Genomic DNA, 14,935 nt, shown 5'->3' on the forward strand with positions numbered 1-14,935 from the left:
CATACCCTGCCACAGTGACACCACTATTTAATACTACCATTGCCAGTGCCCGACAGATTCCAGATCTACAACCTCCTTTCCAATTGCCATGGCCAACTATATCCTTACCCACAATTACTTCTCCTTTGGATGCATTACCTATAAACAAATCCAGGGTACAGCTATGGGCACTTGCATGGCATCATCCTATGCCAACCTATTCATGGGCGATCTAGAGGAATCCTTCCTAAACACCCAGAATCCCAAACCCCTCGCCTGGTTCAGATTCACTGATGACATCTGCATGATTGGTCCTACTCAACACAACAAGCCACCTTCCTTGATGTTGACCTCCACCTCAAAGATGGTTATGCCACTACTTCCAACCATATCAAACCTAACAAACACAAGAAATACCTCCACTTTGACAGCTCCCATTCATTCCACACATGAAGTCCCTTCCATACAGCCTAGCAACCCATGGCTGTCACGTCTGTAGTTCCTCTCATAATAAACCAATGGTCTCACTGAGGCCTTGATAGACTGCAATTACCCTCCTGACCTTGTACAAAAACAGATCCTTGCCCTACCTCTCCAGTCACACACCACCTCCCAAAGTCCCGCTGTCTGGCCACAGAGGAGCATTCTCCTCATGACTCAGAACCACCCATGATTGCAGCAAACTAAATCACATTCTCTGCCAGCGTTTTGACTACCTCTCATTGTGCCCTTAAATGAGGAATGTCCTACTCACTATCCTTCCCACAACTCCCACAGAGGTATTCTGCAACCCACCAAACCTACACAATATCCTCATCCATCCCTACACAACTCCTGCTCCCAATGTCTTAGCTAATGGCTCATATCCCTGTAACAGACCTAGATACAAGACCTGTCCTGTATCCTCTCACCACCACCTACTCCGGTCTGGTCACAAGCATCATCTACACCATCGAAGGCAGGACTACCTGTGAAACCAGTCATGTTATCTACAAGCTAAGCTGCAACAACTGTGCATCATTCTATGTGGGCATGGCAACTAGCAAGCTGTCTATTCACATAAATGGCCACTGACAAATTGTGGCCAAGAAACAGCTGGACCAACCCATTGCTGAGCAGGCTGACCGACACAGTGTTCTTCATTTCAATGATTGCTTCATGGACTATGCCACCTGGATCCTTCCCACCAACACCAGATTTTCTGAATTGTGCAGCTGGGAACTCTCCCTGCAATATTTCCCATAACCCTCCGATTCAGCATCTTTGTTATTTGGTGAGTCGCAACTATCCTTTTCATAATATTGTTATATTCCATCTTGGATTTTGCATTGTTGAATCTATCCCTTTAACAGTAGAGTATTGTCTTTGTTTGATGTTACATAATACCAGCAGCTGAGAAAGAGGAAGCATTTTTGTTGTGCTTTTTATTTTTAATTTCCCTTTTTCTCCTCATGTACATACATACATAAAGTAATCTGCAAGTCATGACCATAGTTAGAAGTTTGAGTAATACTAGTAATAATTTGTTGTTAGTATACTTTACAGAAGTAGCCGGCAGTGGTTACACCTTCCTGTTAGTGTATAATTTGACTCATTCCACATTCCTGAAGACTGCCCTTCATGATGGGATTTACAGAACTCTATGTAAGTATGTTTGTATGTATGTATGTATGAAATGAATGAATGAATGAATGCCCTCTAGCCTGCACCGGCAGTGAGCACATGGTGGGATGGGACATTCAGCTGTAAGCACCTGTATGCCTGAAGGACGGACTCGGTGGTAGAACCTTGCAGCAGGCGCACCTGGCGACGTGTGTCGTTCAGCATGGCCAGGAAGACCGGTGCATCAACCCGCAGCGAAGATAGCTGTCGCAGCAGTGCCGCACGTTCTGGACCCTCCGCTGCAAAATGACACACACCATACAGTCCATTTGTGTCTGTTTCATACCAAGCCAGTAACTTAGCCCAGTGTTAAGTGGTTCAGTGCCTCCTTGAAATGATAAATGGCAAGCGTGTATTCTGACATTGATTAGTTGTTAGTCAAATGCAGACTTCTGTGGAGTTTGCACTGCATGATGATTCTCTCAGAGGGACGGAATGAAGTAATAAATGTTGAAGCAATGCAAATCTTTCAGGAGAAATTAAAATGAAAAGAAGAGAACAATGGTATGAAAAGGTATAAGCCAAAGTTGATTTGCCTCGAGTTCTGAAAGAACTTGCGGTTGAAGAAATAAAATAATACTTTTACTTACTTCTATTAGAAAAAGTATGAACTTTAATCCAGTGTACTCACACTCATCCAAATGAAGTTGTGTCTGCAAAATAACTAAATAAATTTAAGGGAATGTTGTACCTCTTTGCTACTGCACACAATATTTTACCATGATTCTCTATAATGACTATGGAAGCCAACTGTTCTGGAGACATTTTTCATTCCAGATGAACTTAAACAGTAATACATATGTCTTATCTGAATTTGTTGACCCACAACCAAAAGAGAGCACTGATAAGAGAGAGTAGAATTAAAATACTTTTCTAATGAGCTCTACTAAACTAATGGCATTCAGATACGTCCAATGGTTCTCTACTGGTGAGACAGTGTGGGTAAAGAAACTTCCTGGCAGATTAAAACTGTGTGCCGGACCGAGACTCAAACTGGGGACCTTTGCCTTTCGCGAGCAAGTTCAAGTGCTCTACCAACTGAGCTACCCAAGCACGACTCACGACCCATCCCCACAGCTTTACTTATGCCAGTACCTCATCTCCTACCTTCCAAACTTTACAGAAGCTCTCCTGCTAACCTTGCAGAACTAGCACTCCTGAAAGAAAGGATACTGCGGTGACATGACTTAGCCACAGCCTGGGGGATGTTTCCAGAATGAGATTTTCACTCTGCAGCGGAGTGTGTGCTGATATGAAACTTCCTGGCAGATTAAAACTGTGTGCCGGACCGAGACTCGAACTCGGGACCTTTGCCTTTCGCGGGCAAGTGCTCTACCAACTGAGCTACCCAAGCACTACCCACGCCCCGTCCCCACAGCTTTACTTCTGCCAGTACCTCATCTCCTACCTTCCAAACTTTACAGAAGCTCTCCTGCTAACCTTACAGAACTAGCACTCCTGAAAGAAAGGATATTGCGGAGACATGGCTTAGCCACAGCCTGGTGGATGTTTCCAAGAGTGCTAGTTCTGCAAGGTTCGCAGGAGAGCTTCTGTAAAGTTTGGAAGGTACGAGATGAGGTACTGGCAGAAGTAAAGCTGTGGGGACGGGGCGTGAGTCATGCTTGGGTAGCTCAGTTGGTAGAGCACTTGCTCGCGAAAGACAAAGGTCCCGAGTTCAAGCCTCGGTCCGGCACACAGTTTTAATCTGCCAGGAATTTTCATATCAGCGCACACTCCACTGCAGAGTGAAAATCTCATTCCAGTGTGGGAAAAGCTACTAGACCATCTACTGACCACTTAATGTGATCGTATTTACTAAATCAATTTACCCACCACTCAGTTAAATAATTTTGTCTGGACATATTTAGTTACTAAACGATTCGCCAATGGACTAAATTACTATTGTGAAATGCCCTTTACACACAGTACACTTGGAGCTGCAGGAGGGAAAGCTGGTAGAGAATGTCAGTATGGATCATTTTTTCACTTATTTACTTATTTAGCTTTAAGTCATTTAATTACAGCTAGCACATCAATGTTGCAATCTCAATCAGCTTTCACACATATTTATCACAGACTAAATTTTACTTATTATGATTAATTTTCTTCTTTCTCATTTGTATTCCGTTATTTACACAGCACACACAAAGTTACTTCAAATATAAAATCAACACCTAATCTTGATGGAGGGAAGATTGGAGTTTACGTCCCATAGATGATGAATGAGAGAAAGATTAAAATATTGGTACAAGGATGGTGAAGGAAATTTGCTGAGGCCATTTCGAAGGAACTGTCATGGTATTTGCCCTAAACAATGTCGGATGGGAAACTGTAGGTGACTGTGCTGCTGTGATTGCATATTACATTTTCAGAGATTAAACAATTGCTCTTCAAGAATGAACATGTTTGCAGTAACTGCTGGTGTGAAACTCTTTTGCTCTTTTGTTTCACAAAATCCGAGAGGCTGACGAAGGTGCTGACTTGATATGTGTCATATTCCTTGATTTCTGGAAAGCCTCAAAAGCACCCCTTCTATGGCACTTATTGAATAAAATAAGTACTGTCAAATTAGTCCAATTATTTGACCACGTATGAAGACTACATGCAAACACTACATCAGTTTTAGGGGTACACATCACCAAAAGTAAAACTAGCATCAGGAAAGTTTCAGCAAAGTGATACGTCCTGACCACATGCGAATTCAGCATTGAATGCCAGTTTGTTACCCTCTCTGAAATGTCTGAAATGTAACTTTCCACACATTACCCCCCCCCCTCCCCTCTACCTTTAATGTAAATCAGATATCTAAGATTTATAACAAAATTCATTTAAAAATGTAATATAATAATAATAATAATAATAATGATAATAATAATAATAATCATCATGATAATGATAAAAATAATAATAATTTGTTTACATCAGTACGTTGCACATATTATAACTTCCAAGTAATCACCTTTCAGGGAAATTCAGCCTTTGAAAAGCATTCGCCCAGAAATTTGAGAAGACCATGTGATACGCAATTTAAGAACAATAAAAGCGCACTGTAAGAACTATAAAAACAACAAACCTCTCACAACTTTGGCAACAACAAAAATTACATAATATAAAATTTGTGTGTGCATTGATTATTCTCAGTATTTCACTTAGCACTATACAGGTCTGGAGACTATAGCCACACGTGTGTATATGAGGTGGAATACTGTTTCTTTCAGTCAATTCTGCCAAAATCAGAGAAGTCAGTGTTTCTGTTAGTTTTTTTGTTTTTTTTTTCAGTGGAGGGTACTTCCCTTTCTGTCTCACCTTACTCAACCTACTCCGTTTTTTTATCTACAATCCATGTCTGATTTCTTGTTGACAGCAAGTAGGGCTTGTATGCCCTTTCCTGGCGGGAGTGTTGTTTCCAGTCAGCCAGGGTGCAAGTTCATTCACATGGGCAGATCCTGAGATGTGCACCTGAGAACTATCCTGTGTTAAACACAGCTTGAAATTTCTGGAGTTCCTTGCAATCTTTGAGACATTCAGTTTTCATGCTTTTAGTACTTGGCAGTTAGCTGATAAATTTGGAAATTGATATGTGTAAACATATAAATGCATTTACAGCAAAGTTTTATTTTTCAGGAAGGGGTGGGTGGGAGGCATTATGACTTATGGTGAACCTCCTCCCTCAACGTGTGCTTGATCCTGTGACATGATCTTTGCTTTTTTCCTTTTTTCTCATCCAGTTAGGGACCTCTTCCGAGTGTAATACTTGGAAATAGTATGACCATCCTCGCAAAAATCAGAAACCCCCTGGAACGTCCCTACATCTTCCACATGTACAGAGTCTTAATGATTCTGGAGTACTCAGAAATGTGAAATACTGACTGAGAAAGTACCAGATATGAACAGCAATACTGAAGAGGATTAGGTGGAAAGAAACCTACACTTTTTGGATTCTGGTGAATACACAATATTTTGCAGTAGCAGTGGTACAGCCAATCTTGGAACTGGTTTCTTAGTATATAGGGAATACAATTTAGCGTTATCAAATTTTGAAGCCATGAACAGTAGGATATACACACTGAAAATAAAAATGGAATTCTTCAATATGACACTGATTTGAGCCCATGATCCAACAGATGAAGTGAATGAAGAGCTCTGGGTGACACAGGATGTTCGAAACATACTGAAAATATGATAAGAAATCTTCAACTGAGACAAAAACATAAATAGATGTTTGTCTTGTATACTGCATAAAAACGAAAATGACAACAGTTTTGCATCGGCCCTGCTCACTCAGTCTCACCTCCTGTGACTTTTTTAAATTTCCTAGAATGAAACAAGAGCTAAAATGGAAGTATTCCAGAACGCAGAAGAGTTGTTGTTGTTTTTGTTGTGGTCTTCAGTCCTGAGACTGGTTTGATGCAGCTCTCCATGCTACTCTATCCTGTGCAAGCTTCTTCATCTCCCAGTACCTACTGCAACCTACATCCTTCTGAATCTGCTTAGTGTATCCATCTCTTGGTCTCCCTCTATGATTTTTACCCTCCACGCTGCCCTCCAATGCTAAATTTGTGATCCCTTGATGCCTCAAAACATGTCCTACTAACCGATCCCTTCTTCTAGTCAAGTTGTGCCACAAACTTCTCTTCTCCCCAATCCTATTCAATACCTCCTCATTAGTTATGTGATCTACCCACCTTATCTTCAGCATTCTTCTGTAGCACATTTCGAAAGCTTCTATTCTCTTCTTGTCCATACTAGTTATCTTCCATGTTTCACTTCCATACATGGCTACACTCCATACAAATACTTTCAGAAACGACTTCCTGACACTTAAATCTATACTCGATGTTAACAAATTTCTCTTCTTCAGAAACGATTTCCTTGCCATTGCCAGTCTACACTTTATATCCTCTCTACTTCGACCATCATCAGTTATTTTACTCCCTAAATAGCAAAACTCCTTTACTACTTTAAGTGTCTCATTTCCTAATCTAATTCCCTCAGCATCATCCGATTTAATTTGACTACATTCCATTATCCTCGTTTTGCTTTTGTTGATGTTCACCTTATATCCTCCTTTCAAGACACTGTCCATTCCGTTCAACTGCTCTTCCAAGTCCTTTGCTGTCTCTGACAGAATTACAATGTCATCGGCGAACCTCAAAGTTTTTACTTCTTCTCCATGAATTTTAATACCTACTCCGAATTTTTCTTTTGTTTCCTTTACTGGTTGCTCAATATACAGATTGAATAACATCGGGGAGAGGCTACAACCCTGTCTCACTCCTTTCCCAACCACTGCTTCCCTTTCATGCCCCTCGACTCTTATAACTGCCATCTGGTTTTTGTACAAATTGTAAATAGCCTTTCGCTCCCTGTATTTTACCCCTGTCACCTTTAGAATGTGAAAGAGAGTATTCCAGTCAACATTGTCAAAAGCTTTCTCCAAGTCTACAAATGCTAGAAACGTAGGTTTGCCTTTTCTTAATCTTTCTTCTAAGATAAGTCGTAAGGTTAGTATTGCCTCACGTGTTCCAACATTTCTACGGAATCCAAACTGATCTTCCCCGAGGACCGCTTCTACCAGTTTTTCCATTCGTCTGTAAAGAATTCGCATTAGTATTTTGCAGCTGTGACTTATTAAACTGATAGTTCGATAATTTTCACATCTGTCAACACCTGCTTTCTTTGGGATTGGAATTATTATATTCTTCTTGAAGTCTGAGGGTATTTCACCTGTCTCATACATCTTGCTCACCAGATGGTAGAGTTTTGTCAGGACAAAAATGCAGAAGAGATGAAACAAAAATTGTTGAACATGAAAAAGAATTTACAAAGACAAGAACTCTGACGTAACTGATCATACCCCACAAACATTGGTAGGTTGATTGTGTACCACTCTTATTCCCAAATGATATCTTTTAATGTGTTGGTAATCAGATGTGGACTCTGACCACAATCTATTGGTTATGAACTGTAGATTAAAACTGAAGAAACTGCAAAAAGGTGGGAATTTATTGAGATGGGACCTGGATAAACTGACTAAACCAGAGGTTGTACAGAGTTTCAGGAAGAGCATAAGGGAACAATTGACAGGAATGGGGGGAAAGATAAACAGTAGAAGAAGAATGGGTAGCTTTGAGGAATGAAGTAGTGAAGGCAGCAGAGGATCAAGTAGGTAAAAAGATGAGGGCTAGTAGAAATCCTTGGGTAACAGAAGAAATATTGTATTTAATTGATGAAAGGAGAAAATATAAAAACACAGTAAATGAAGCAGGCAAAAGGGAATACAAACGTCTCAAAAATGAGATCGACAGGAAGTGCAAAATGACCAAGCAGGGATGGCTAGATGACAAATGTAAGGACGTAGAAACATATATCAGTGGGGGTAAGATAGATACTACCTACAGGAAAATTAAAGAGACCTTTGCAGAAAAGAAAACCACCTGTATGAATATCAAGAGCTCAGGTGGAAACCCAGTTCTAAGCAAAGAAGGGAAAGCCGAAAGGTGCAAGATGTATGTAGGGGATCTATACAAGAGCGATGTACTTGAGGGCAATATTATGGAAATGGAAGAGGATGAAGATGAAATGGGAGATATGATACTGCGTGAAGAGTTTGACAGAGCACTAAAAGACCTCAGTCGAAACAAGGCCACGGGAGTAGAGAACATTCCATTAGAACTACTGATAGCCTTTGGAGACCCAACCCTGACAAAACTCTTCCATCTTGTGAGCAAGATGTATGACACAGGCGAAATACCCTCAGACTTCAAGAAGAATATAATAATTCCAATCCCAAAGAAAGCAGGTGTTGACAGATGTGAAAATTACAGAACTATCAGTATAATAAGTCACAGCTGCAAAATACTAACACGAATTCTTTGTAGATGAATGGAGAAACTGGTAGAGGACGACCTCGGGGATAATCAATTTGGATTCCACAGAAATGTTGGAACACATGAGGCAATACTGACCCTGCGCCTTACGTAAGAAAATAGATTAAGGAAAGGCAGCCTACATTTCTAGCATTTGTAGACTTAGAGAAAGCTTTTGACAATGTTAACTGGAATACTCTCTTTCAAATTCTAAAGGTGGCAGGGGTAAAATACAGGGAATTTGTACAGAAACCAGATGGCTGTTATAAGAGTCGAGGGGCATGAGAGGGAAGCAGTGGTTGGGAAGGGAGTGAGACAGGGTTGTAGCCTGTCCCCGATGTTATTCAATCTGTATATTGAGCAAGCAGTAAAGGAAACAAAAGAAAAATTCGGAGTAGGTATTAAAGTCCATGGAGAAGAAATAAAAACTTTGAGGTTCGCCGATGACATTGTAATTCTGTCAGAGACAGCAAAGGACTTGGAAGAGCAGTTGAATGGAATGGACAGTGTCTTGAAAGGAGGATATAAGATGAACATCAACAAAAGCAAAACAAGGATAATGGAATGTAGTCAAATTAAGTCGGGTGATGCTGAGGGAATTAGATTAGGGAATGAGACACTTAAAGTAGTAAAGGAGTTTTGCTATTTGGGGAGCAAAATAACTGATGATGGTCGAAGTAGAGAGGATATAAAATGTAGGCTGGCAATGGCAAGGAAAACGTTTCTGAAGAAGAGAAATTTGTTAACATCGAGTATAGATTTAAGTGTCAGGAAGTTGTTTCTGGAAGTATTTGTATGAAGTGTAGCCATGTATGAAAGTGAAACATGGACAATAAATAGTTTGGACAAGAAGAGAATAGAAGCTTTTGAAATGTGGTATTACAGAAGAATGCTGAAGATTAGATGGGTAGATCACATAACTAATGAGGAGGTATTGAATAGAATTGGGGAGAGGAGGAGTTTGTGGCACGGCTTGACAAGAAGAAGGGACCGGTTGGTGGGACATGTTCTGAGGCATCAAGGGATCACAAAATTAGCATTGGAGGGCAGCATGGAGGGTAAAAATCGTAGAAGGAGACCAAGAGATGAATACACTAAGCAGATTCAGAAGGATGTAGGTTGCAGTAGGTGCTGGGAGATGAAGAAGCTTGCACAGGATAGAGTAGCATGGAGAGCTGCATCAAACCAGTCTCAGGAAAGAAGACAACAACAACAACAACAGTAATCATGAGTAGACAATTTGTTTTTAATTGTTACCAGAACACATTTTGGCCATGTGTTGCTCGTCACCAGCTGTTTTTTGTTGCATACATGTCCAAAAAAGTGATTTCCACTGTTGCTTTACTATGATGTTGTGCTGTATGTTGTTGACTGTGGAATTGCCTGTATCAGATGCAAACTAGATATCTGTCATATAGGAATAATATTGTGAAAGTTTACGGGCAGTTTCAAATCGAGTTCCTGCCTTAGTGCTGAGTACTTGTAATGTTGTGATGCTGTCCTGCAATGACACATAATAGTTTCATCAGGAAATACATGAAAACTGAAACTTGGAATGCAGAAATCTTAAGTAAAACATCTGACATGCAGAGAGTATGTTAATCATTTAACTGATGGCAAAATATAGTCATGCATCCAACAAAGGCAACTCCACAGTCAATAGATTGCAGTCCAACAACAAGGATGACAACAGTGGATGTCATTTCCTCACACCCTACCCTCCCATTATCTCCAAAGAGGCTGCTGCATCAATATCACATTAGACATAGTTTTTACATAATCAAATAGTTAATTTTACACTGCTTGACAAAAAAAGTAAAGCACTCAGAAGACGAGGTTGGATGTCTATGTAACTTCATACTAGCACACCTTGTTGGTGGGTCTATAAATGGTTACAGTTCCAATTTTCTATGACTGGCAGAACAGCCACCAGAGTGCACCGGTACTGTTCATGTTTAGTGTTGTTACTACACCTCATAGGATATATAGGGGTTTGAACAGCATCACATGTTGAGTGTTCACTCTGAAGGACACAGAGACAATGCATACTGATATGAGGCAGCATTATCAGCACCTTTCAGAGTTAGAAACAGGTTTATTATGGTTCCCATTTGGTCAGCTATGTGAACTGCGCAATATCCAGATTTGTAGGGCATTCAGATGTGACTGTGGGCCGGTATTTGACTCTATAAGGAAGTGAGGGCAAGCATAATCGTCATCAAGGTTCTGGTCAACCACATCTGCCCACCACAAAGGAGGATTGCCATACTGTGAAACAAGCCCATCATAACCCATTCACATATGTGTCAGCCATCTGAGAACAAGTAATGGATTCCCTGGAACATTCTGCATTATTCTGCACTATTGGTCGGAGACTACCAGCAGCCAAATTACAGAATTACCATTTCACGTGTAGGGTGCTGGTAACAGAACAACACTAACAGCTGCATTTCAAATGGTGCCATGACCTAGAAGTATGGATTGCTGATGAATGGCCTCACACTGCAGTCAGCAATGAGATGGGTTCTCCTCTACCCCAGATATCCATGCCTGGTGAGTATGGAGTGATCCGGGCAGAGGTCCCAGTCTTCCAACGTTTTGCAGAGGCACAGTGGTGTTACTCCCGGTGTTATGGTGTGGGGAGCCATTGGCTATCACATCAGGTCACTGTTATTAGCGATTGAGGGAATTCTTGAGGGCACAACAGTACATCATAGACATCCTGATCCTCATCTGCTACCTCTCATGCCACAGTTTCATGTTCCCAGAACAATGATCATGCACACATGGCAAGTGTTTCTATGAAATGTCTGGGTGATGTTGAGTTACTGCTGTGGCCAGCACGATCCACAGAGACCTTCCCAATGGAATATGTGTAGGACTACGTTGGACATTCACTTCATACCAGTGCCAGTACCCATGTTATCAAGGGCCAGTTATAACAGATGTGGGCCAGCTTGCCTCATGAGAGGACACAACAGCTTTAGAACACCCTTAGCAACCAAATTAGAGCATGCATGCACGTTGGAAGGGGTGCAGTGTCATACTCGTAGGGGGGCTCATACTGCTAAGTTCTTTGTAAATTTGATTTTGTAATCAGCAAAATAATATCCTAGACCCTCTCAACACTTGAAGTTTCATTTCGTTTTCTCTTCCCATGCAGAGTGTTTCACTTTTTTTGTCAGGCAGTGAAGTTTAATTCAGGATCTTATTTTCATATGCATGCATTAAAGAATGCCTGATTAAAAGTAATGTATTAAATTACATTAACAAATAATATGACTAGTAGCAGCGCAGAACAATTTATTCCTAAAAGTAATGGCACTAACATTTTTGCCTTGTTTAATCCCATACTGTGTTCTCTCCCTTTTCTTTTAAAAAAAAACCACCCTTGTGACACTGCTAATCAGTATCAACTAATTCTTGAGGACTTGGACGATGAATACTAAAGGTTTGTGCTTGTATGGTGAACATCATTTTAGTTCAATTATGTCAGTGTATTACATGATGATTTAGGAAAAAGGCAGCCCATAAAAAAGGAATAATATGTTTCATTATTTTCTCAGCCTAATATATGGTGTGATGTTTATACTTCAATATCAAAAATTATTCCAAGTGAAGAGGGGCAATTCCCATTGTACTTACAAACAGGGGGAATTTTAAGTAAATCTTGCTCAGAACCAGGGAATTGGAGCTATATTTACTTTATTTCTGGGACAAGATGAAAATATGAAGTGCTAGCGCCTGTGAGTACCCACTTGTGTCACAGGGCATTGTTAACTTGAGCAGTGAGCAGTGTAGTCTTGCTTACCCCAGAGACAGAAGTTACAGATAGGTAGACTTAGACTGTGGTAGAACACAAATAATAAAGGGAGATGAAATAAATAATATTGTGTGAGTGACTGAAAAGTGAAAATAGAATGAAGATGTGAGCCTTTGCCCCACTGTTTCAAGTCATGCATGTTAATTTTTGAGCCAAGAATTGTGATGATGACAAAGGAAATGGTTTGTCTTCTCTTTAAATGAAACAGAGTATTGAACTGTGCACAGACTGCAAGTGGCTTGTTCCAGAAGTGAACAGCAGCAATTGAGAAAGTGTTGGTGGATATTTTTCTTCTACGAATCGATACACCTAAATTACTAGATTAGTGAGACCTCGTGCTACAATTATGATGAGTTAGTATGTACTTGATCTGTGATGCAATATACCAAAGGTCATGCAAACTGAGAAAGTGATGAAGTATATGGCTTTTCAAAATATCTCTTTGTGTACAGCAAGCATTTTTATTTTTGAAAACATGTCAGGCATTTCTTCACTGTCACTATTTTGAGAATAATCTATGAAAAATATGCTTTGAAAAAATGTGATTTTATACTCAGATCTTCACGGCTCATTGCTGAAGCGATTGTTATGTATTGCTAAAAATCTTCAGGCAATAGGGTGTAAATTAAGGAGCAAGGGAAAAAATTAGACAGTGTGACTCTTTTACAGGGAAAAGTGATGATTGTATTTGAGCCAGAGGATATACATTAGCCAGGAAATTCTTTTTTTCATTTGGAGATAACATACATAAATATAAATAACTGTCATGCAGATGATGTAAGTGTCCCCTGTTAAATCATGGAAACTGAACTAATACTCTTCTGCCCACAGAAAAGACAATTAATAGTAATTATTATTATCTTCATCAAAGCAGTAGCTTTTGTTGATAATCAAGAATTGTTAGTGATGTCATGGTTTCACAACAGGCCGGGCCTCTGCTTGAATGGTTTTAATTAAACATGGAAGCACCTAAATTTATGTATGCAGTGACATAAACATCTAGTTTCTTTAATTTAATTATTAATTAGTTGACAGCCAAGTAAATGTACATTCTTTTGATGAAAAGTAGTGAGAAAGGAAAAATGCATTGTAAATTTTCTGATAACTTACAATAAAATACACAGCACCAAAGAGAACCAAAATGCATGATTTTGTGATATTTACGTTACTGTACAAAGGTGTGAATAATTTAAAAAGATATATGAGGTATTAAAAATTGTAAAAGTGTAGGCTGTAAGATATTCCACCTTTTCTCACAACAACATCCTCAGTTTACGATAAGAAGGTTCAAGCTACATTAGCATTTCTTACGGTCATCCATCATCACTAATACCAGTCGATGAACTGTACAATGGATGGGAATAAAATGTTACTTCAAGGATTTGATGAGGTTTAAATGTTGTCCTGCAGCAAATCAAAAAATCAGGCTATTATTAACAATGTTATTTCCTTACATTCATTAGAAATTAAACCTCATTTCTTTATCAAAGAATATCAAGTTTTATTTTAGGACATGATGTATGCAATGCTGGAATGATTAAAATGTTCTCCACTGTAACTGTGTATATTGTTTATTTGGAAAATGGCACTCACGTATATGTGCTAGAATTGCTGACTAGTTCAAATGAAACTTCTGAAACTGTTGCATTGTACATTTCAGAGACAACCACATGACAGCATGAATGTGGGCTTTCACAGCATGCACTATTAAGGAAAAGCTCTTGCATTTCCAGCCTGTGGCAGTGTTGATATATCATGACATTTTGACTAAACCGTGGTGAGTAAGGCACTCATCAAAATGTCATGGTGTATCAGCACTGCTACCTGGCTGGAAATCCAAGAGCTTTTAAAACACCTGCACACTTTCAATTGTATTGCTGTTAATGGAGATAATGCAAATGTAAACTTTGGTGGTCTTGCCTGTAAGCCAGGACGGAATGGGTGTGTAACATAGTGGGGCAACTTTTTTTCCAAATAAAAAGAAAGCCAAATGTCAGGCACTGTCTTCTAATGGCATTCTGCCAAAGTGCATATTCTTAACAAGACAGAGTCTCGTAAGAACTTTTTTACAAGTAGTGATTTTCAGAATCCACAGACATACACCCAAAGTCAGGCAAGTGACCTTGCATTGACCTTCAGGTCACAGTCATTTTTGATGTCACCTGAAATAAAATGGGACTAACAACCACCCCCCAAAGAAGACTGCAGTGTTTGATCTTGCCCATCGTGAATGATTGAGACTCAACCACATCTGAACAGGACAAGGGAGAATATGCCACAACTTGAAGAAGCGGGGTTATTGTGAAAGTGACATGTAAGGCTGCAATGCGGAAAAACAAGCAACAGGATATATTGTAGAGAACTGTCCTGTCCATGCTTTTAAAGGATGTCTGGAAAACTTTCAGGAAGTGACACTGACTGCTGGGATCTTAACAAATTTGAACATTAACCTGTAAACGGAGGGGCAAACTAAAGAAAGTGATAACCCACAAGGGCTTTTTTTGAGTTGCGAAATAAATCTTTGCCATGATGTCTTTTGAAACATCAAACACTTCATTTACGATCCAACGGACTGCAGCATTGAAGATATTTCTTAGACACA

At 39.7% G+C, this 14,935-nt stretch overlaps 1 protein-coding gene across 1 annotated transcript in view; it reads right to left on the minus strand.

Moving 5' to 3' along the window:
- Positions 1–14,935, minus strand: part of LOC124594267 — a 42,223-nt gene that overhangs the window by 22,519 nt on the left and 4,769 nt on the right. Inside the window, exon 3 of the mRNA XM_047132631.1 lies at positions 1,733–1,880. Coding sequence (XP_046988587.1) covers positions 1,733–1,880 — 148 coding nt within the window. The remainder of the gene's footprint in view (positions 1–1,732; positions 1,881–14,935) is intronic.

This window comes from Schistocerca americana, chromosome 2 (genome assembly GCF_021461395.2).
Source record: "Schistocerca americana isolate TAMUIC-IGC-003095 chromosome 2, iqSchAmer2.1, whole genome shotgun sequence".
Classification (NCBI taxonomy): Eukaryota; Metazoa; Arthropoda; class Insecta; order Orthoptera; family Acrididae; genus Schistocerca; species Schistocerca americana.